General features: G+C 46.1%; 1 protein-coding gene across 1 annotated transcript in view; it reads left to right on the forward strand.

Moving 5' to 3' along the window:
• The window catches only part of MYL3 (myosin light chain 3), a 55,004-nt gene that overhangs the window by 3,007 nt on the left and 29,556 nt on the right, over positions 1 to 22,441 (forward strand). The window contains exon 2 of the mRNA XM_063122920.1: positions 20,798 to 20,825. Coding sequence (XP_062978990.1) covers positions 20,798 to 20,825 — 28 coding nt within the window. The remainder of the gene's footprint in view (positions 1 to 20,797; positions 20,826 to 22,441) is intronic.

Here is a 22,441-nt window from a genome sequence, read left to right on the forward strand (position 1 = left end):
CAGGAATGGGCAACACAAGAACATCAGAAGAGCCCTGAGGCTGGATCAGACCAAGGGTCCATCTAGTCCGGCACTCTCTTCACACAGTGGCCAACCAGCCATCGGCCAGGGACAACAGCACCCTCCCACCCATGTTCCCCAGCAACTGGTGCACACAGGCTTACTGCCTCGAATACTGGAGGTAGCACACAGCCATCAGGGCTAGTAGCCATGGATAGACTTTGCCTCCAGGAACTTAATCCAACCCCCTTTAAAAGCCATCAAAATTCCATAGTTTAACTATGTGCTGTTGAAGAAGTCCTTTTATCTGTTCTGAAGCTGCCACCAATCTGCTTCATGGGATGAATCATAGAATCATAGAATCATAGAAGAGCAGAGTTGGAAGGGGCCTACAAGGCCATCGAGTCCAACCCCCTGCTCAATGCAGGAATCCACCCTAAAGCATCCCTGACAGATGGTTGTCCAGCTGCCTCTTGGACAAGAGCCCAGGTTCTGGTAATATGAAAGAGGGAGAAAAATCTGGAAGGAAAACCAAGTGCTCAAATACATGCCTCAAACACCTGGGGCGTTACTAGACGAGGCTCTAGCGCGCGTTACCTTCCGCAGTCACGTCGAGGCTTCCAGATGACGTTCACGAGGATCCGCCGTTATCCTGTGGTGAAGCCTCTTTCTCCCGACTTTAAAAAAGTGAGTTTTAGGGCGCCTTTTCCTGCCGTCCCGCGGTAATTCGGAGTACGTGTGGGAGGATGTGAGGTCACTGCGGTCCGCACTGGGCAGGAAAAGGCGTGCTAAGGGGGAGTGGTCAGCGGCTTCAGTCAAGCCGCCTCCGCCATTTGCGCGCAGTCCGCCAGCTGGGGCAGCGCGGCGGAGTGGCTTTTTTTTTTTACTCCCCCAGTGACAGTTTGCGCAGGAACGGAGGAACGGAAAAGTGGCTAGTGTGCTGCTGGGGTGTGTGGGGGATGGGTGGGGGATGTGCGCCTGTTCTAGTGGTTTTTTTTTTATTTCCCCAGTGACAGTTTGCACAGGACCGGAGGACCGGAAAAGTGGCTGGTGACTCCTTGCGGTGGGCAGCTACCGTGGCCGCATAATGGCGGTGCTGTACGCTGCCTGTTAGTGTGGGTACCAGGCTGGCAGAGGGCAGAGCTGTTTGTGGGCTGCTGCCATGGCTACGGCCAGATGTGGGTTGGCTCCTTGGGATGGGGCACAGGGCACAGAGGCGGTCATCGCCGCCGACACTTCAGAGGCATGATGGGAGATGTAGGCACAGAGTGGCCATGCAGATGATTGACCTCGGGTCATATGACACCCGCCACGACCCCCATCAGGAAGTGAGCGCATCAATGTTGACCCTCAACAGCACCAGCAGCACTTCATCTGGCACTGGCACTGCCGCCGCTGCCGCCGCCAGGGCCGGCGGCGGCATCGCTGATGGCTACGCAAGTTTGCGGTCTTTCGGACGTGCGCAAACCGTGCAGCAAGCGAAAAAAAAAGCCGCGGCAATCAGGCCGGTGTGGCTGCGCAACCGTGCTCGCGGCGGCAGCAGCACAACCGGCGCAAACTTCCACCACAAATCGAAGGCAGGTGTGGAGCATGAGGCGTCACGGCTGAACGGGAAAATCCGCTTTCACCGCTCCTCAACGACGGAACACCCGGTAGGTCTAGCAACGGCCCTGCTCACGAAAACAGAACATAAGAAGAGCCCTGATGCTGGATCAGACCAAGGGTCCATCTAGTCCAGCACTCTGTTCACACAGTGGCCAGCCAGCCATCGGCCAGGGACCAACAAAGCAGGACATGAGTGCTACAGCACCCTCCCACCCATGTTCCCCCAGCAACTGGTGCACACAGGCCTACTGCCTCGAATACTGGAGATAGCACATAGCCAGCAGGACTAGTAGCCACTGAGAGCCTTCTCCTCCAGGAATTTATCCAACCCCCTTTGAAAGCCATCCAAATTGGTGGACATCACCACATCTTATGGTAGTGAATTCCAAAGTTTAACTAACTTGTGGACCTCAGGATATTTTGGCCTACAACTCTCAACATCCTTCACCATTGGCTATGTTGGCTAAGGCTGATGGGAATTGTAGGCCCCAACATTTGGAGGGCCACCAGTTCCGTACACTTGGGTTATACAATAGCTCTTCCTGATTCACCAATTGCACCTGGGTTTGCTTCTTCACTGGCTGCAGCTGGGTCATCATCCTCACAAGTAGACCATTATCCCTGAGTAGATGCTTCCTCTTGAGGAAACTCTTGGTGAACGGGTGTAGTGGCAGCCAACCAAGTTCTCTGATGATGACTCTGAGCATACTCAGGCATACTACCTGATTCATTGCTGTTGGTGCTCTAGTGGGGTGAGGAGGAGAGTTAGGACCATTGGGTCTTTTCGGGGACCCCAAATTGCACCGTGTCTTTTGTGCGTGTGAGATGTGCTGAGTGATCAAAATCCTCCTCAACCCCTTCAGGGGTTTCCCTGGGCTTGGGCCCAGATTCTAAATCTCAAACATCAAGATTCTAAATTATGCCGGGAACCTACACGAGAAGAATGCCCACTTCAGTACATGATAGCGTGGCACCTTTCTTTCCATATTGGCTTGCCTGCGTAACTATTAAACATAACCGTGGCTTCCTTGGCCCCTGTTAGAACAGGGGTCAAGATGGGCTGAGGGCTGAATTATGTTTCAGAGATAGCACTTAGGGCTTGCCTGCCAGTTGTAGGTGGGGCTGATGGCAAAAGGGGTGTGGTCAAAATACCAAAACTGTGAGAGCCCCTGAGTCTGCTCTAAAACCACTATTGCTCTTTTACATGGGAGGCAGTGGGGGCCCAGATCCCTACCATTTGTGATGTCCCACTGTCTTTTCAGAAAGTCATAGGGGAAGGGACATTTGGTTAAAATTGTCATGGGGAGTCAAGAGTTAGGGTTTGTGGATATTTATTTATTTATTACATTTTTATACCGCCCAATAGCCGAAGCTCTCTGGGCGGCTCACAAAAATTAAAAACATAATAAAACAACCAACAGGTTAAAAGCACAAATACAAAATACAGTATAAAAAGCACAACCAGGATAAAACCACGCAGCAAAATTGATATAAGATTAAAATACAGAGTTGAAACAGTAAAATTTAAATTTAAGTTAAAATTAAGTGTTAAAATACTGAGAGAATAAAAAGGTCTTCAGCTGGCGATGAAAGGAGTACAGTGTAGGCGCCAGGCGGACCTGTCTGGGGAGCTCATTCCATAGCTGGGGTGCCACAGTGGAGAAAGCCCTCCTCCTAGTAGCCACCTGCCCCACTTCCTTTAGCAGGGGCTCACAGAGAAGGGCCCCTGTAGATGATCTTAAGGTCCGGGCAGGCACATATGGGAGGAGGCGTTCCTTCAAATAACCTGGCCCCAAACCGTTTAGGGCTTTGACTGTCAATACCAGCACTTTGAATCAGGCCCGGACCTGGACTGGCAGCCAATGAAGTTGTAAAAGGACTGGTGTAATGTGATCTCGCCGGCCAGTCCCTGTTAGTAAACATGGTGCCCTGTTTTGTACCAGCTGAAGCGTCCAGACCATTTTCAAAGGCAGCCCCACATATAACGCATTGCAGTAATCCAAACGAGAGGTTATCAGAGCATAGATAACTGTAGCTAGGCTATCTCTGTCCAGGTAAGGGCATAGTTGGCATATCAACCTAAGCTGATAAAAGGTGCTCTTTTATCAACTAGATATCAACTAGAGCTCCATACTTTCCACCCATATTAGTTCCTGAAGAGTCATTTAATTGGCTATTAACCTTCCTCCCCACTTTCCAGATTTTGGCTTTTATCCTCTGCAGCCAAGAGTCTAGAAGCAGAAAGACTTGTGAATTCTGATCCCCTCTTGACCAAAATGATTACTTTCACCCTTTCAATTGAATACACAAACCTAAACTCAGTTACCCAGTGCAATTTGCACTTCTCCAGATTTTACAATCCAAAAAAAAGTGCATGGAAAGTGTCTATATTTGGAGGTAGGGGAAAGGTTCAAAATCACGTTCTTTTTGGAAAATTGCTTGCAAAAAAAAGAGGGGTATTAGGCAACATTGCATACGTGAATGCATGTATTAGGAGAAATTTTCACAAGCATGCATACACATTTTTGTGTGAACTTTTTTTAAAAAAACCCCCAATTCTTACAGTTCAGGCCAAACCATTTTTTCCCATTTTTATTGTGAATACCAACAAAACAGAACAGAAAATAAATCATGAAAAATAAACACATTACATATATGGGAATATCGTCATTTTTCTGTCAAATGTACTGTTCGTTTTTTAAAAAAGAGGGGGAGACTTAAACATAGATTTCAAGAAAAACAGACCAAATATCCATGTATTTATCCACTCGCAAGTTGCCTCTATATAACACCTGTTCAAATGTTGATAGTGTTTTAAGTCCTCAATCCGCTGCATTATGGGAGGTGAGCTTTTGTCCTTCCAATGTGATAATATAAGTCTTTCAGCTGTCATAAGGGCTCTGAAGATTCATTTGCGCTGACCATGTGTTAACTTCGAAGAAGCCAGTAGGTAATTTAGGAGGAGGTGCACATTTAGGATTGGGAAAATTCGCCACTCCACCCTTTTGTAAGTAGCAACTTGCATAAATTTTGGACATGATTTCAGTCATTTGCACAAATTGCGTCTGTAATTGGTGTGATCTGTGCAAATTGCAGCTGCGTTTTGTGCAAATTACGCAACTTACAGCCAAAATTTACACAAATTATGCACGTGACAGCGAAAATTTGTGCAAGTTGCTATATACAAGGGGGGAGGGGGAACTCCAAGAAAAGTTCCCATATTTCCTGGAAAAAAATGTTTCTTGGCTCTCAAATGCAAACTGAGCTGGGGGTACAAAGGGAATCTGATGGGTCCCCAAAAGGCCAGATTTCCTTGAAATGGACATCCCTAATTTGAGATTGGAAGGAGAAACTTGGAAAATGGAAACTGACCAATTTATACATCCCTATGGTTTGTTTGGAAATCCATTTTATTATTATTATTTTATTATTTATTACATTTTTATACCGCCCAATAGCCGAAGCTCTCTGGGCGGTTCACAAAAATTAAAACCATAATAAAACAACCAACATGTTAAAAGCACAATTACAAAATACAGTATAAAAAGCACAACCAGGATAAAACCACGCAGCAAAATTGATATAAGATTAAAACACAGAGTTAGAACAGTAAAATTTAAATTTAAGTTAAAATTAAGTGTTAAAATACTGAGAGAATAAAAAGGTCTTCAGCTGGCGACGAATGGAGTACAGTGTAGGTGCCAGGCGGACCTCTCTGGGGAGCTCATTCCACAACCAGGGTGCCACAGCGGAGAAAGCCCTCCTCCTAGTAGCCACCTGCCTCACTTCCTTTGGCAGGGGCTCACGGAGAAGGGCCCCTGTAGATGATCTTAAGGTCCGGGCAGGTACATATGGGAGGAGGCGTTCCTTCAATTAACCTGGCCCCAAACCATTTAGGGCTTTAAATGTCAATACCAGCACTTTGAATCGGGCCCGAACTTGGACGGCATTAGTGGCCTCTTACTAGGGCTGTGCTCCACTCCATTTTGGTTCCCCGAATCCGGAGTGGAGCAACCCGATCCACCTCCACCAAAGGCGGATCCGAATTGGGTTGGGGGAGCTATGGATTGAGGCAAAGCGGTTCGCCTTGATCCGGAGCTCCAGACACAGGTAAGTTGGGGGGGGAGGGGGTCATCTGGCACCACTGCCGCAGTCCGTGTGGCAATGGTGGCGGAGCCAGGTAAGGGGGCAGGGGGGAGGGGGGCTTATTCAGCCCCCGTTTTGTCCCCACTTACTTGCTTCTGCAGCGGATCTCACTCCATGTAGTGGAGCGGGGGAAGGTTGGATTGACCCGAAGCGGTCCGGGCCCGATCTGAAAGTTCCAGATCGGGCTACAAAGTTGTTCGGGGGTTCCGCGCACAGCCCTACCTCTTACCTTTTCCCTGCTGTCTGACTCACGGAAGTCCGCTGGAATGGATTGATGCTTGCCCTCCGCCCTGCATTCCACCAATTCAACAACAAGGGATTATTGCTAAAACGGTCCCACGGAAGAGACAGATCCTTGTGGTCTTGTCTGCGTTCCCCCCCCCCCCAAAAAAAAACCTTGTTGGCTCTACTACAGTCAAAGGCTGGCCTGTATTCTGTATTCCCAAGCCCAATGACCAAGAAAATATTAAAGATGACCATTTCCTGCCCACAATGATGAGCAACATTTGTTTGTTTACCCTGCGAGCCATTTCAGACTTAAGAAAAATGGTCCTATTTATTTGGCATCCTCATAAAGGGACCTTCGAGGGGTTTTGCGCTGTCTGTAAATGTCTGAGAATGTATTTGCATTTCACGGAGTAAGTTAATTTGCTCATATGCATACACATTAACTTCAAATTTAGATTCTAAATTCCTTAATGGAGGGACCTGTGTACAATGTTACATACATTGATCAAAAATCCCTCTATACGCTAAGAATGAATCCAATTCTTGGAATGCCAGTGTCCACATAGCTGATACAGCACCATCCATGCACAAAAAGTGCAGAATAGGACACCTAAGTTGATTAAAGGGCTGGAGCATCTCCCCTATGAGGGAAGGTCATAACAGCTGGGATTGTTTAGCTTGGAGAAACGGTGAGAAAGGGGAGACATGATAGAGTTGTACAAAATTAGACATGGTGTGGAGAATGTGAATAGGGAAGCACTTTTCTCCCTCTCATAATACTAGAACTCAAGGGGGGAACTGAAGTAGATTGGTGGGAGATTCAGGACAGATAAAAGGAAGGACTTCTTCACACAGTGCATAGTTAAACTATGGAACTCGCTATCATAAGATGTAGTGATGGCACAGCCGGTGCCAGACTATTTTGTGCCCTAGGCAAGGCGAGGTCTGGGTGCGGGTGGGGAGGGGGGGCTACCTCATGGTGCTGTGTATGAGGGGGTTTCACTTGCGCTATCTCAAAGCTTTTCGGGGATGCAGACCTTATTCTGAGGGGCAACCTGTGGGCGGCACTTCTTCCACGAATCCCCGAGGGCCGCCCCGCCCAGTTCTGGGTTCCAAAATTCAAGAAGGATGCAGACAAGCTGGAGCATGTTCAGAGGAGGGCAACCAGGATGATCACGGGTCTGGAAACAAAGCCCTATGAAGAGAGACTGAAAGAACTGGGCATGTTTAGCCTGGAGAAGAGAAGATGGAGGGGAGACATGAGAGCACTCTTCAAAGACTTAAAAGTTGTCACCCAGAGGAGGGCCAGGATCTCTTCTCAATCCTCCCAGAGTGCAGGACACGGAATAACGGGCTCAAGTCAAAGGAAGCCAGATTCCAGCTGGACATCAGGAAAAACTTCCTGACTGTTAGAGCAGTATGACAATGGAATCAATTACCTAGAGAGGTTGTGGGCTCCCCCACATTAGAGGCCTTCAAAAGGCAGCTGGACAACCATCTGTCAGGGATGCTTTAGGGTGGGTTCCTGCCTTGAGCAGGGGGTTGGACTCGATGGCCTTGTAGGCCCCTTCCAACTCTGCTATTATATGATTCTATGAAAGCATGATGTTAAATGCTGCAAAAGAACTTCAGGGCCTGCCGGTACATGTGTTATCTGTCCCCCTTTTAAAACACCCCAACAGAAAAGGGGGTGCTGGATGGGGCAGAAAAGGGGGCGCTGTTTCTCTTGCATAGCCAATATGTCAAATTTGGAACATGCATCCTGTTAGCTATCCTTCCCTCGCTTTCCTCACCCCCCTCCCAGGATCATAGAGGTCGAGAGCAGTAAGGGAGCATAACTGAGACATCAGTGTGTGTTTGGGGTGGGGTGGGGGGGTCTCACCTGCTCATTTTCCCTGGCTTTTATTTATTGCAGTGAGCATCACTCCGGAGGGACAGTCTGTTCTTTCCCTGGGAGAATGGCCACCAAGGTGGCAGGGTCAGTCTTTTAATAGCCGAACAACTGTGTCTGTCTCCTCTTCTGTTTACCTGGCTCCTGTTGATTTTCCTCCGCTTTTGTCATTGTCCAAAATAGAATAACTTATTTTTTTAAGGGAAGGATTGGAGCTCTCCCCATTTTTTTTAATTTTTCTGGCATGACTCCCATCTCCTTCTGCAGCTGTCTGCTTCGGGGGGGAAAATGACCTGGGTAAAAGGTTTCCTCCATCACTTCATGCCCATACCAGAGGACTTTCCCCCCTCCTCTTGCTTCGTTTCTGCTTGTCAGGCTGCTGAGCATATCACAGAACTGGTGCCAAAAAAAGGAGGAGGTGTCAAGCCAAAGGGGAAATTAATATTTAGCTGTGTAAATGCTCCAGGCCTGTCTACATGGCTTAAACCAGTTTAGCTGCCATGGATTCTTTTTGTTCCCTCCAATCAAGTGAATGCAGTAGCTGGGCTCAAAGATAATCTTGTGCGTATTTCTCTGGGGAAATGGAAGACTCTCTGAAATCCCCTGTTGATTGGAGTCTAGAAGTGGAATGAGACAAGTCTGGGGGATTTAAGGCACAATCCTACTCATGTTTAACAATAATAATAATAAATTTCTTTATTACTCGCCTCTCCCGCTGGATCGAGGCGAGGAACAACACCAAACACAATATAATACATAAAATTAGTTAAAAGAGCGTATAAAACCAATACAAGATAAAAATAACAATCACAACATCTTAAAATTCTTAGGTTTACAATTCATCTGGATAGACCTGTTGGAAGAAACTAGTCTTTATGGCTGTCTTAAACTCAGAGGCCTTCGCTAGACCTACTTTTAAATCCGTGCGGGAGGAAGGGCGATCCCGTGATTCAAGTAGCGCGGGCTGTCACCCCGGTCTAAACGTCAGACGCGACGGGCTAAAGGAATGGCCTGTTGCATCCACCATTTTTTCCCCTTAAAGGGACGGGTGCGCAGGCACGCACGATCGACCAAAGTGACTTTTTTTTTTAAAAAAAAAAAGGTTTCCCCAATCCTTCCACCCTGTCCCCAATCTCCCCCCCATGATCTCCCCCCGCCACGATCTCTCCCCTGCCCCGAGGGGCACAGCACTCCTGAGGAGTGCTGCACCCCGCCTGCTGCTTTTCCCGGCTACTCACAAGCAATTACGGTAGCCAGGAAAAGCGGCAGAACGGTCTATACGCTCGGGGTCTCGGGCTCAGCCAGAGGCCGCGGGAAATATCGGGCTACAACTGGAGCCCGTTACCCCGGGGCAAGGGAAGGTTGACCCCTGCTTGAGCCCAGGATTCCCTGTGTGTCATTTGGACGCACAGGGGCGAGCCCAGGGTTCACCCTGGGCTAACCCGTGGTCTAGCAAAGGCTAGAGAGAGCTTTAAGCTGATGAATCTCCTCCGGCAGGCTATTCCACAGTCTGGGGGCAGCAGAAGAAAAGGTCCTCTGGGTAACAGTTGTTAATCTAGTTTTGGCTGACTGGAGTAAACCCTTCGCAGAGGACCTGAGTGTGTGGGGCGGATTGTACGGGAGAAGGCGATCCCACAGAAAGAAGTCTTACAAACCTGGCTGGGGAATGGGGAATACTGGGAGTTGTAGCACCTTTTGCCTGTCTAAACATCTATTGGATTTTGCACCCTTTTCTTGTTCAAATTTTGACATGAATAGATCTGACCTGTCCCAGCGGGACTCCTGCGTGGGTCAGAGCCAGGGATTTTTGTGAACCGCCCAGAGAGCTCCGGCTATTGGGTGGTATAGAAATGTAATAAATAAATAACTAAATAAATAAATAAATAAAATCTACAGGGTCTCAGCACACTAAGAGCTTGACTCCAGCTCTCAGCTCAATGAGAGCGCATCAAAATAGAGCTTTTGAGAGAAAACACATTTTAAAATGTGCAAGTTCCTTTTAAAAGCAGTTTTTGTGCAGATTTCTTTCCTTCTTTTTTTAAAAGATGCACATTGATGTAGAAACAGGGGGATGGAAAGAGAAGTGAATTTAGGCAGAAACGACTGGAAATAGGGTTTTCCCAGGAATATAGAAACCTTGGGAAAACCCAATTCTTCTCACGGTTTCAGCACCATCCTGAGACCATGGGAGGTGTGAGTGCCCATCCTGCCTCTTGATGTGCTTACTCGTGAGTAAGCGCAGCACCAGAAATAATAATAATAATAATAATAATAATAATAATAATAATAATAATAATTTGTTACATTTATATACTGCCCCATAGCCGAAGCTCTAACGGGCACAGAGCTGCACCGCATGGCTCTGTGCCCATCAGGGGAGTGGGTGGCAGCAATTTCACCATCCCTGCGATGGTGGTGTTGGGGGTTGAGGGGTGCGTGGTCACTTACTTTTTCACTAGAGTGGGGCCTCACTCTTGAGCAACCGGCCCCACTCATGGGGAAAAAATGGCGTCCGTGACATGCCTCTTTCCTCCTGGCACATAACGTGCCACGTGTGGACACACGGGGAGGATCTCAGATCCAGGAAGTCCCAAGATCCTCCCACCTCCCTCCCAGAAGGCCAGGAGGTGTAGAAAGGGCCTTTGTCAAATCAACAAGAAGGGGCATATTGATATTCACTTGTTTCCCCAATGTTCTTCCTTGGTAGCCATGGTTGTTGCAGTGCTGTCTGATTAGGGATAGAACTATTACTAAAAGTAAAAGATGGAATGTAATGACTAAGGATATCAGTTGTATGGGTCAGATCTTTAAAAATAATAATTCGCATTTGTAAACTGCCCAGAGAGCTTCGGCTATTGGGTGGAATAGAAATACAATAAATAAATAAATAAATAAATAAATAAATAAATAAATAAATAAAATAAAATTAAAATTCATAAGCATTTTAATCTCAATTTCTCTCCAAATACATGCAGTCTCGTAAGCATGTATCCACCATTTTTGCAAGCAATTTCCCTAAGATAATGCAAAAAAAATTAATCACAATTTCCCCTAATATACATGCTTTTGCATGCCTTTTTTTGGTGACTGGAGAACTCCATTGCAAATTTCAGAGAAGGGCAAATTTTAAAGAAGAACTCAGTTTCTGTTCACGTAGAGGTTCAAAAGTGGAAAATTAGCTACTTATTTCTCCACCATCCCTAAGGGTACAATCCGATGCAGGTAGCTAGCCATGCTTACACATTCAATGGAGTTTCCTGGAGGAGGGCATAATGGTTAACTCTCTGGAACCCTGAACAAGAGCAATCCATGTTGGAACATTTCGTTTTAAGTCACATTTATTTAACTGCTAATCATTTTTTAAAAAACAAAACAGAAAAAACAGCCATTTAAAATAACAGAACACCTCTCTCTCTCTCTCTCTCTCTCTCTCCCCCTCTCTCTCTCCACCCATGGGTGTAGGTGCAAGTTGTTCATTTGCTTTTGTTTGACATGATGAACCTCTATTTATTACTTGATTTTCTTTTTTCATGGGCTCATCTACACCAAGCAGGATATTCCATTATGAAAGCGATATATAAAAGGCAGGAGCCATTCGACTGCTTTATAGTGGTATTGAAGTGCACTGACAACTGTCGGGGCCCATTGACACAGACCACATACCGCTTTCATAGTGCTAGATCCTGCTTGGTGTAGATGTGTCCATGGGCCCCAACAGTTGTCAGTGCACTTCAGTACCACTATAAAGCAGTCGAATGGCTCCTGCCTTCTATATACTGCTTTCATACCACTTTCATAGTGGAATATCCTGCTAGGTGTAGATGAGGCCTAAGTTACAAGCTGCCTTCTGTTGTTCAGAACGACCTTTGGACCACAAGCAAAGAGGCCCAAAGAAGCTGCATTCTTTGCATATGGTTTTTATTATTTCTCCATTAATGTGGTACAGTCACTCCCTTAGTAATTATTATTATTATTATTATTATTATTATTATTATTATTATTATTATTATTACGCATGACTCAACCCATGACTCAAAAGGGCATCTTTCCCGGAATGGCTCAAAAAGGCAAATCATTGCTTGGGCATGGCCTTTCCCAACCTTGGGTTCCCTGTGGTTTGAGGACTACATCCCCCATCATAAAGGGTTGGCATATTCTGAATCCACAAAACCAGGACAATTGGGGGCGGGGGCTAGGATATTTTTTTTAAAAAAAACTGGACAATATGTAAAGGTCTAGGGAAGGAAAGAAAGCTTTCTAAGCTTTAGTTATCTAACACTGCACTCCTATGTGTGTCTACTCAGAAACAAATCCTATTAAGTTAAATAGGACTTATTCCCAGGTAAGTATGCATAGGATTGCAACCTAAAGCACTTAAGCACCTGCAAATAAACAATAGACAAAGAACAGTTTAAGCAAACAAACAGAAAAAAATGACACTAAATTACATTTCTCCACTAGTTCTCAAAAACTAGAGGAGACTTCAGTATGGAGACTTACACTCCACCGAGCAGGCTCAAGGCACCATTTCGGAGGTTGGAATTCCTCCGGCCGGCTGGAACAGGAATCCGGGATTCTTGGCTGACTGGCCGGGACATTTTGGAAATGCTTGGAAACCGGGACATTCCCGGTTTTCTGGGACGTATGGCAACCCTACCATCATACCCTGTCCATATGGCCAGAGATGATGAGAGGTTTGGTTCAGCTGCATCTGGGAACCAAAAATTGGGGCAATATGGTGGATATTTATGTCACCGATAAATTGGAGATACTACTGAGCTGCGCAAGGAAGGAGTAAGATATCTAAGCAGACATATTTACAGTTCAGTTCTCTGAAGGCAACTCAACCGCAAAGCTACATGTCTTCTAAGAAAAGGTGGAGACCAAAAAGGAGACTTGTAAAGCTATTAAGAGTTGGTGTCAAGGGCGAGAAGGTAGAGTTACAACGACAGCTCCTCTTTTTCCCAGCTTCCACTCCAAGCTGTGTCAGGACTGGACTGCCTTTACTCATTAAAATCAGGTAACTGAGGCCATGGCTAGACCAGGCTTATATCCTGGGATTGTCCCGGGATAGTTCCAGTGCATCCAAATGACACACAGGGGATCCCAGGAGCAGGCAGGGATGACCCTTCCATTGGCCTGGGATAATCCTTAGGTCTAGCTAAGGCCACATTCTCCAAAGAGCAGATTGACTTGTGGGAGTCAATTCTTCTCCACCTCTGTCCTCTATAATGAGATCATGATGGCTTTCCTCATAGGGTTGTTGGGAGGTGTCACATGGAAATTTTTGATGAAGAACACATACTGGGTTGTGTGATTGATTATATCACAGCATTGCTCTTGGGTGCAGAATAAAACACACACACACACACACACACATAGGCCGTAGCTAGACCTAAGGTTTATCCCTGGATCGTCCAGGGGCCAAACCTGTTCATCTAGGTGACACACAGGGGATCCAGTGCTCAGGCAGGGGCGAACCCGGGATGATCCAGGTTAAACCTTAGGTCTAGCTGTGGCCTTAGATGAACAGGTTTGACCCCAGGACAATCCTGGGATAAACCTTAGGTCTAGCTACGGCCATAGTTTTTATTCCTCATGTTTATTTATTTATTTATTTATTTATTACATTTTTATATTGCCCAATAGCCGAAGCTCTCTGGGTGGTTCACAAATCCCCTGTTTACAGATATGCACAATGCCTGCTTAAACTGGGGGAATGGGGGACCATCGCTCAGTGGTAGAACAGATGGTTTGTAAGCAGATGGTCCCAGATTCAATCTCCAGGTAGAAAAATCAGGTAGCCTGGGGAAAACCTTGCATGCCTGAGACCCAAGAAAGAGCTGCTGCCAGCCCGGGTGGGCAGCACTAATTAAGATGGATAAACAGTCTGACCTGGTACAAGACATCATTCCTAGGTACCCAAAAATGGACAAATGACCCAGTCATCAGCCTTACTTAGGCCTTTGCCCTGCCCGATGACTTGCGACACCAGAATGAATGATGGCCAACGATAGAATAAATAGACAAAAGAAGAGAAACGATTCATATTTGCTTAATTGCTTAATTTATATTGCTCACAGACCTGAGCTTTTCTTCGTGCAGGATGGATTTGCAGGACTTTGACATAGATTTATTTCCATGGATTTATTTATTTTATTTTATTTTTTTAACGCACAGAATATAATCCAGTCCTAGGAAAGGCCTTGTTATGTGACAATTCCTGGGCATGGCTCCATGTGGATGTTTAATTTTATCCCTCACTTCATCTGGGTGTTTATAATGCATTATTCACTCCATCTGTATGTTCTCTCTCTCTCTCTCTCTCTCTCTCTCCCCCACACACACTCACTCTCTCATTTGCTTTCCCCTTTGGCATATTCAGTCAGAGGATTTTCCTATAATAACTCTGTGGATGGAAAGTTCCTGAGATTGCACGGCTGTCACTTCACACATACCTGCGAAGGAGCTAGACGCTCCTTAAATCCTTGCTAAGGAGTAGGGTTTTAGCACCTGTGGAGCAGGCGAATCTGCAATGCAATACTGGCCCTTTCTACACCTTAGGATTATCCCAGGCAAATGGATCCTGCCTGCTCTCAGGATCCTCTGTGTGTCATTTGGATGCACAGGGATGATCCCAGGACGATCACGGGGGGGGGGGGGGAGGCAGGTGTAGAAATGGCCTAAGACAGAGTACTTTGGTAACTCTGGTAACCTCCCAATTAGATTACTGCAATGGCCTCTACATGGGGCAGCCTTTGAAGATGGTTCAGAAGCTGCAGCTTTTGCAAAATACAGCGGCCAGATTGATAGCTGGTGCAGGGAGATTTGAGCATATAACACCGATTCTGGCCCGCTTGCATTGGCTGCCTATATGTTTCCAAGCCCAATTCAAGGTGCTGGTTTTAACCTATAAAGCCTTACGTGGCTTGGAACCGCAATACCTGATGGAACGCCTCTCCTGACATGAACCTACCCGTACATTGCACTCAACATCTAAGGTCCTCCTCCGAGTGCCGACTCTGAGGGAAGCTCGGAGGATGGCAACAAGGGAGAGGGCCTTCTCAGTGGTGGCCCCCCAACTGTGGAATGATCTCCCTGATGAGGCTCGCCTGGCACCAACACTGTTATCTTTCAGGCATTTTTTCTTCTCCCAGGCATTTAACAGCATTTAACAACGCTAAGTTTGTTTTCTAACGGCCCCCAGAATTGTTGTTTTTAAATGGATACTGTTGTTTTTATACCGTTGTTTGTATGTTTCTGATGGTTTTAAAATTTTGTATACTTTTTTAATGTTTACTGTTTTTAACTTTTGTAAACTGCCCAGAGAGCTTCGGCTGTGGGGCGGTATATAAATGTAATAAATAAATTATTATTTATTTATTTATTTATTACATTTTTATACCGCCCAATAGCCGAAGCTCTCTGGTTCAAATTATGCCAGGGCATGGCTGTTTCCCAGTAACGTCCCAGGGTTCTTCTGTTCTCACACCAAGGATCAGATGTTGACCACCGTCTTTTAAAGAAATGGTCTTAGGTTGATAAAAATAAATAAACAGAGCCTAGTAATAAGGCCTATTGGGAGTTCTTGTTTAAAGCCATGCAATTTTTTCTTGTTTAAAGCTGCTGCAAGAATTCCTCTGCAATGGTTACTGGCCTGGATTTCCTTGCTTTGGACTTCCCAGGTGGTACAGTCCTGAGATTGTAGAATGGACTATGCCACTTTACACTGCAGAGGGAGAGGGACAACTTTTAAAAATGCTTTCTCATATACTCCAAGTGACACTTTTATTCTGTGTTCTGGAATCTGTCTCCGCTAAATTACTGTCCCCATTTTGCTTTTTTGGAGAGAATTTGAAAGGGACTTTAAAAAAGAAAGAAAGTATAGTGCACAAAAAGCTTCCCTTGTCTTCCCCTCTCTGCACATCTGCAGACTCCAGTGCAAGGGCCATATGCTCATCTAAGGCCATAGCTAGACCTAAGGTTTATCCCTGGATCGTCCAGGGGTCAAACCTGTTCATCTAGGTGACACACAGGGGATCCAGTGCTCAGGCAGGGGCGAACCCTGGATGATCCCAGGATAAACCTTAGGTCTAGCTGTGGCCCTGGATGAACAGGTTTGACCCCTGGACAATCCAGGGATAAACCTTAGGTCTAGCTATGTCCATAGAATCATAGAATAGCAGAGTTGGAAGGGGCCTACAAGGCCACCGAGTCCAACCCCCTGCTCAACGCAGGAATCCACCCTAAAGCATCCCTGACAGAGGGTTGTCCAGCTGCCTCTTGAATGCCTCTAGTGTGGGAGAGCCCACAACCTCCCTAGGTCACTGGTTCCATTGTCATACTGCTCTAACAGTCAGGAAGTTTTTCCTGATGTCCAGCCGGAGTCTGGCTTTCTGATTCTAAGGCATGCAACTTTTAGATAGGGTGACCTTATGAAAAGGAGGGCAGGGCTCCTGCAGCTTTAACTGTTGTGCTGAAGAGAGAATTTCACTGTATGCACACGAAGGACACCTGCTGAAATTCCATTTTCTACACAACTGTTAAAGATACGGGATCTCTGTCTTCCTTTCCATATGGTCATCATATTTTAGAAAACGGTGGGCTGGCAAAACTAGTCGTGGCGTTTGGCTAAGAAATGAAAATAACCATCCAGGCACTGTTGTTTTTCCCAGGCAATTGGTAACTCCAGAGAAAACCCGAAGGGGTCAGGGTAGCAGCTTGTTAAGGCTGCAGACAAAGAATCTGAGATCATGTTTCTGAAGTCCATTAGCAGGAGAACAGCCAGTCTGTAAAATGTTTTACATTTCTGTTAGTGGAGCTTGCCAGAAGCCCATCTCGTTTCTCCAAAAATGCCATAACTTTCCTTTGCCGATGCTTCAGACTAATTCCTCCAGGCTGTGGAACAGGATGGAGGCATGGTCTCAATAAAAGGATGGAGGCGATCGTCTTACAGACAAAAGCTCTGCGTCAACTCGGTTTAGAACTCAAAAGAAGAGGACATATAACCACACGCTCATTAGACTCCCAAAAGTGTGTTACAAGGAAAGGGGCTTTGGGAACACCAGGATCCTGCTCAGATTTCTGACTGTTATTCCTGGCATTTGTCCAGGAAAAAAGGAACTGAGCACCATTTGCTTTTCACATGTCGTTCTGGAACATGAAACCTGCTACCGTTCGTTTGCTTCATTGCTTTCTTCCTTGAAATCAATATTTCACCTTTCAGGGTACACCTTGCAAAGTGATTTATGGAAATAAACAAAGCAAAAATGCAATACCCATCTCGAATGCATTTAAGCTGAAAGCTAAAAATATAATTAAGAGCAGCAGCAGTCACAGCACCGATCCATCTTAAATCAACAAGGCTTAAAACAAAGCAGAGTGAAGCAAGGCAGTTTTTAAGGGATGCTTGGAAATTTCCAACTGGGCCACACCTACTTCCAAGGGGAGGGAATTCCAGCAATGTGGGGCTGCCACTAGAAAGTCCCTGGCCTTAGCTAGGCCTAAGGTTTATCCCAGGGTCGTCCCGGGGTTGTCCCTGCCTGCTCCCGGGATATCCTGTGTTTCATTTACATGAACAGGGATGACCCCGGGACAATCCCGGGATAAACCTTAGGTCTAGCTAAGGCCCCTGTCTCTGGTTCCACCAAGCTGATAGTTTTCGGTGGTGACCAGAGAACGCGCACTCCAACGACAATCTCAAAGTCCAGGCAGGTTCATATGGGTGGAGGAGACCTCTCCCATGCCCTGGTCCCAAACTCTCCAGGGCTCAAAAGCAGAGCGAAATTGAGCATGGAAATGAATAGGCACCCAATGCAAGTAGCACTTGTACACTTCTTTGAGTGTCAGCAGTTTGACTTCTGGGAAATGACAGTGTGTGACTGCCCGTGGCAGCCATTTTATGCATGGGCAGTTCCCCATGCCAGCCATTTTGTGAGAATGTCCAAGACACTCTCTCAAATTTACAAATATGACCACCAACACACACACACACCCAAAATGGTTGGGGACTTCTGGTGTAACATGGTTCCTATTTGAAACCAAACTGTCTTTAAAGGCAGCCCTATGGCGAGAATAGGGGTGTGTGCACCACACTGAAAATCCGAGCGTCCGATGGTGCTCTGACAGAGCTCTGAATTTTCAGTGTGGTTAGGGGATGTTTTTAAAACTGTTGGATACAGTTTTATGTGCGGAGCGAAGGTCGTTTGGAGCTCCGTCCTGTTTTTGGGGAACCGGTTCATTATAGGCTATGGCAATTAACCCAAATGCTTGCAGGTCTGTCATTTTTAAAGATAAGGAAATGAAACATGGCACCATGATAGCTCCTAAGGAGGGCTTTAGATATGCCACGTTTAAAGCTGATCCCTTCATCCCTTGAGTTTTAAGGAATTTTTGAAAGTTTGAAAGCTCACCCTATGGCAATTAATAAAATGCTTACATCTCTGTCATTTTAAAAGATAGTGAGATGAAACTTGGTAGCGTGATTGCTCTTACATATGGCTTTAGGCATGGCAAGTTTGAAACAGATCTGTTCATCCTATGATTTTTAGGAATTTTAAAATTTGTCTCCTCAACCCCTCACCCAACTGATTCTGTATTAATTCAACCCTGCACATTTATGGAGGGAGGTTTTATCCTTTATTTTGCTGATGCACAGTGCAGTAATCCAGCAGTGCAGAGGGATGGACTCCCTCCAAAAATCAGAGTGGAGAACCCACTCAACGGGGCTCTGCCCCAAAACATTTTTTTTAATCAATCTAGTTGAGAGCATTGCAGTAGTCTAGTCAGGGTACAACCGAGTCCATTTTCTCTAGATAGAGTTGGAGAATGGATTTGATTCTCCTGAAGAAATCTGAACATACTCCACTAAACTTTGCTCAGAATGACCCAGGACTGAGAAGTTCTGGATCCACCACATTGGCTATTTTCCTAGGACCACCTATGATCACCTCCTGGGTACTAGGTTTCCTTAGAAGAATGCTTGCCTAGGTGGATCTGGGCCCAATCCAGCAACACAGTTCTTGCCTTCTTAAGAAGAGAACATAGATGTATATAAAATGTACCCAGGTGGATAAAATTATGAATGGTGTAGAGAAATAACACTAGAACCTTGGTTTAATCCCATGAAGCTGAATGGTGAGAGATTGAGGACAGATGAAAGGAAGGACTTCTTCACAGATCACACAGTTCAGTTATGGAATTTGCCAACACAAGATGTAGTGATGGCCACCACTTTGGAAGGCATTAACAGGAGATAGGACAAATCCTTGGAGGACAAGGCTATCCGTGGCTACAAGTCCTGATGGCTGTATGAAATCACCAATGATAGGGATAAATGCCAAGTTCTACATCTAGGAACTAGAAATCAAATGCACAGTTACAAGATGGGGGATACTTGGCTCAGCAATACTACAAACGAGAAGAAGCTTGGAATTGTTGTAGATCACAAGCTGAATAGGAGCCAACAGTGTAATATGGCTGCAAGAAAGGCAAATGCTATTTTGGGCTGCATTAATAGAAGTATAGCTTCCAACGTGTGAGGTACTGGTTCCTCTCTATTCGACCCTGGTTAGGCCTCCTCTAGAGTATTGCATCCAGTTCTGGGCTCCACAATTCAAGAAGGACGCAGACAAGCTGGAATGTGTTCAGAGGAGGGCAACCAGGATGATCAGGGGTCTGGAAACAAAGCCCTATGAAGAGAGACTGAAAGAACTGGGCATGTTTAACCTGGAGAAGAGAAGATTGAGGGGAGACATGAGAGCACTCTTCAAATACTTGAAAGGTTGTCACACAGAGGAGGGCCAGGATCTCTTCTCGATCCTCCCAGAGTGCAGGACACTGAATAACGGGCTGAAGCTACAGGAAGCCAGATTCCGGCTGGACATCAGGAAAAACTTCCTGACTGTTAGAGCAGCACGACAATGGAACCAGTTACCTAGGGAGGTTGTGGGCTCTCCCACACTCGAGGCCTTCAAGAGGCAGCTGGACAACCCTCTGTCAGGGATGCTTTAGGGTGGATTCCTGCATTGAGCAGGGGGTTGGACTCGATGGCCTTAGAGGTCCCTTCTAACTCTACTATTCTATGATTCTATGATTCTATGATATCAGAGGCAGGATGCTTGCGAATTACCAGTTGCTGGGGGACATGAGTACTCTAATGTCTTTTTGTGGGTTTTCCCTTGGGATATCTGGTTGTGAGAATCATAGAATAGTAGAGTTGGAAGGGGCCTATAAGGCCATTGAGTCCAATGGCCTATAAGGCCATTGAGTGCTTTTACCTCTTTAAAAGCAGTAAAACTATTAAAACTGTTAAAACAATGTGCCAAGTGAATTCAACCGTTAAAAGCTTTGTTAAAAAGCCATGTTTTCACTTGGTGCCGGAATAAAATCAGCATTGGCGCCAGTCGGGCCTCCAAGGGGAGGGCAGTTCACAGTCGGGTTGCCACCACAGAGGAAGCCCTCTCCCTTGTCCCAAAATAAGTATAGATATAGATAGACACAGACATAGGAATGTTATTTTAAAAGGTCGATAAAAATGGTTGGCACAGCACTACTGCAGAGCCCTTCGGGACCTGTTACCTCTTTCTCCTTCCCCAAATTGCCTTTTTCTTCTTTTTTGAGGGATGTGGATGGGGCACAGATAAGTGGACTGACATCAGTCCTGCCCGTTGAACATTCGTTTTAAATATTCAAGAACCACTAGTTTTAGGGCATTCAAAAGCCGTGCACACCGGCTCCCATATTATTTTCAGGGCCTTCATCCAGCTGCTCACCTGTCACTGCAGACTAATGACCATCTACCCTGAAGGAAGCCAAATGAGCACGCTGGCATGTGTAACCTTGTTCATTTTACGGTATGCCAAATACGATCTTCACTCATTGGTTTTGACGTTGAACAGTGAATAACCACCTTTTATTCTCTTTCAGCTTGAATTCAATAATGAACAGATTGAAGGTAAGGCACATTCATCTCTCTGTCGCTGTCTCTCTCTCTCTCTCTCTTCCCCCACTAGTAGCAATTGTAACAGTTGTTGCTGATATTTGATCCCAGGGTTGAAGTGGTACTAAGTGCTGTTCAAGACGGATTCCTGCCAAAATGCTTTCATTCTAAAGGAAGCCAAGAGGCAAAAGGAAGCAGAAAGAAAAGCCTAGAGATCTGAAGGCCTGGGGGGGTGGGGGGATCCTAGGACAAAGAAGATCATTGGGAAAAATGAGGGTCCCTCCCATTTTTTCTGGGCGTTCCTATCACTAGGATGTTGTGAAAATGCAGGTATTCTCATACTGTAAAACAGGCAAGCAGAACCTCTTTCAGGCTGAGGACCATGTTTAATTTCAGAGATGCTCTCGGGACCCACATTCCAGTGGTGGGTGGTTCCAAAGGCAAAAGGGGCAGGGCCACAATATCCCCACCTACCAAGCTTAAAGCTCTTACTGCCAGTGACTCACCCTTAGGAGAGGCACTTCACCTTTTTAGAATGGGTGGGGGAGGGAGGGATGTGCAAAATCGAAATGGTTCTCAGTTGGGGGAAAGAGGGGGGTCAGGGGAAAGGGGCATGGCCATTTGGGGGGGGGCAGAGGGCCATATTAGGACTAGACATGGCCCGCAGGCCTGAGTTTCAACAGCTCTGCTGCACCATAAGTAAGTCACAGGGATTGTCCAGTGTCTGCCCTGGAAGCTCTTATCCCAAGTTGGGGCAACCAATGAACCACCAGGAAGATTCATAGCCCAATCCTCCTGTGTTGATAGAGGGGGTAAATCTCACATGTGGCATGCAGAAGCTCCTACGTCCCTTCTCCATTTAAAGGCGATCAAGTTGTGGATGGTTTACTCATATTATGCCCGTGCTGTACTTGCTATGCTCTGGCTATCCTAGAGTAGCCAGATACAAAAGAGGGCAGGGCTCCTGCAGCTTTAACTGTTGTGATGAAGAGGGGATTTCGCCAGGTGCTGCATGCACGCAAAGGACCCATGCTGAAATTCCCTTTTCTATGCATGCAGCACCTGGTGAAATCTTCTTCATCACAACAGTTAAAGCTGCAGGAGCCCTGCTTGCTTTTGTATCTGGTCAAGAGGACAGGGCTCCTGCACCTTTCACTGTTGTGATGAAGAAGGGATTTCACCAGGTGCTGCATGCATAACAATGACCCCTGCTGAAATTCCCTTTTCTATGCATGCAGCACCTTGTGAAATCCCCTCCTCATCACAACAGTTAAAGTTGCAGGAGGGCTCATGCAGCTTTATCTGTTGTGATGAAGAGGGGATTTCACCAGGTGCTGCATGCACACAAATGACCCCTGCTGAAATTCCCTTTTCTATGCATGCAGCACCTTGTGAAATTCCCTCCTCATAACAACAGTTAAAGTTGCAGGAGGGCTCATGCAGCTTTATCTGTTGTGATGAAGAGGGGATTTCACCAGGTGCTGCATGTACACAAACGACACCTGCTGAAATTCCCTTTTCTATACAACTGTTAAAGATACAGGAGCCCGGTTCTCCTTTCTATGTGGCCACCCTACAAAAACCCTTAAAAGGGGAGGGGGAGAGAAGGCTGTTCTACAACCATTGCCAAT

The sequence above is a fragment of the Elgaria multicarinata genome, chromosome 1, assembly GCF_023053635.1.
Source record: "Elgaria multicarinata webbii isolate HBS135686 ecotype San Diego chromosome 1, rElgMul1.1.pri, whole genome shotgun sequence".
Classification (NCBI taxonomy): Eukaryota; Metazoa; Chordata; class Lepidosauria; order Squamata; family Anguidae; genus Elgaria; species Elgaria multicarinata.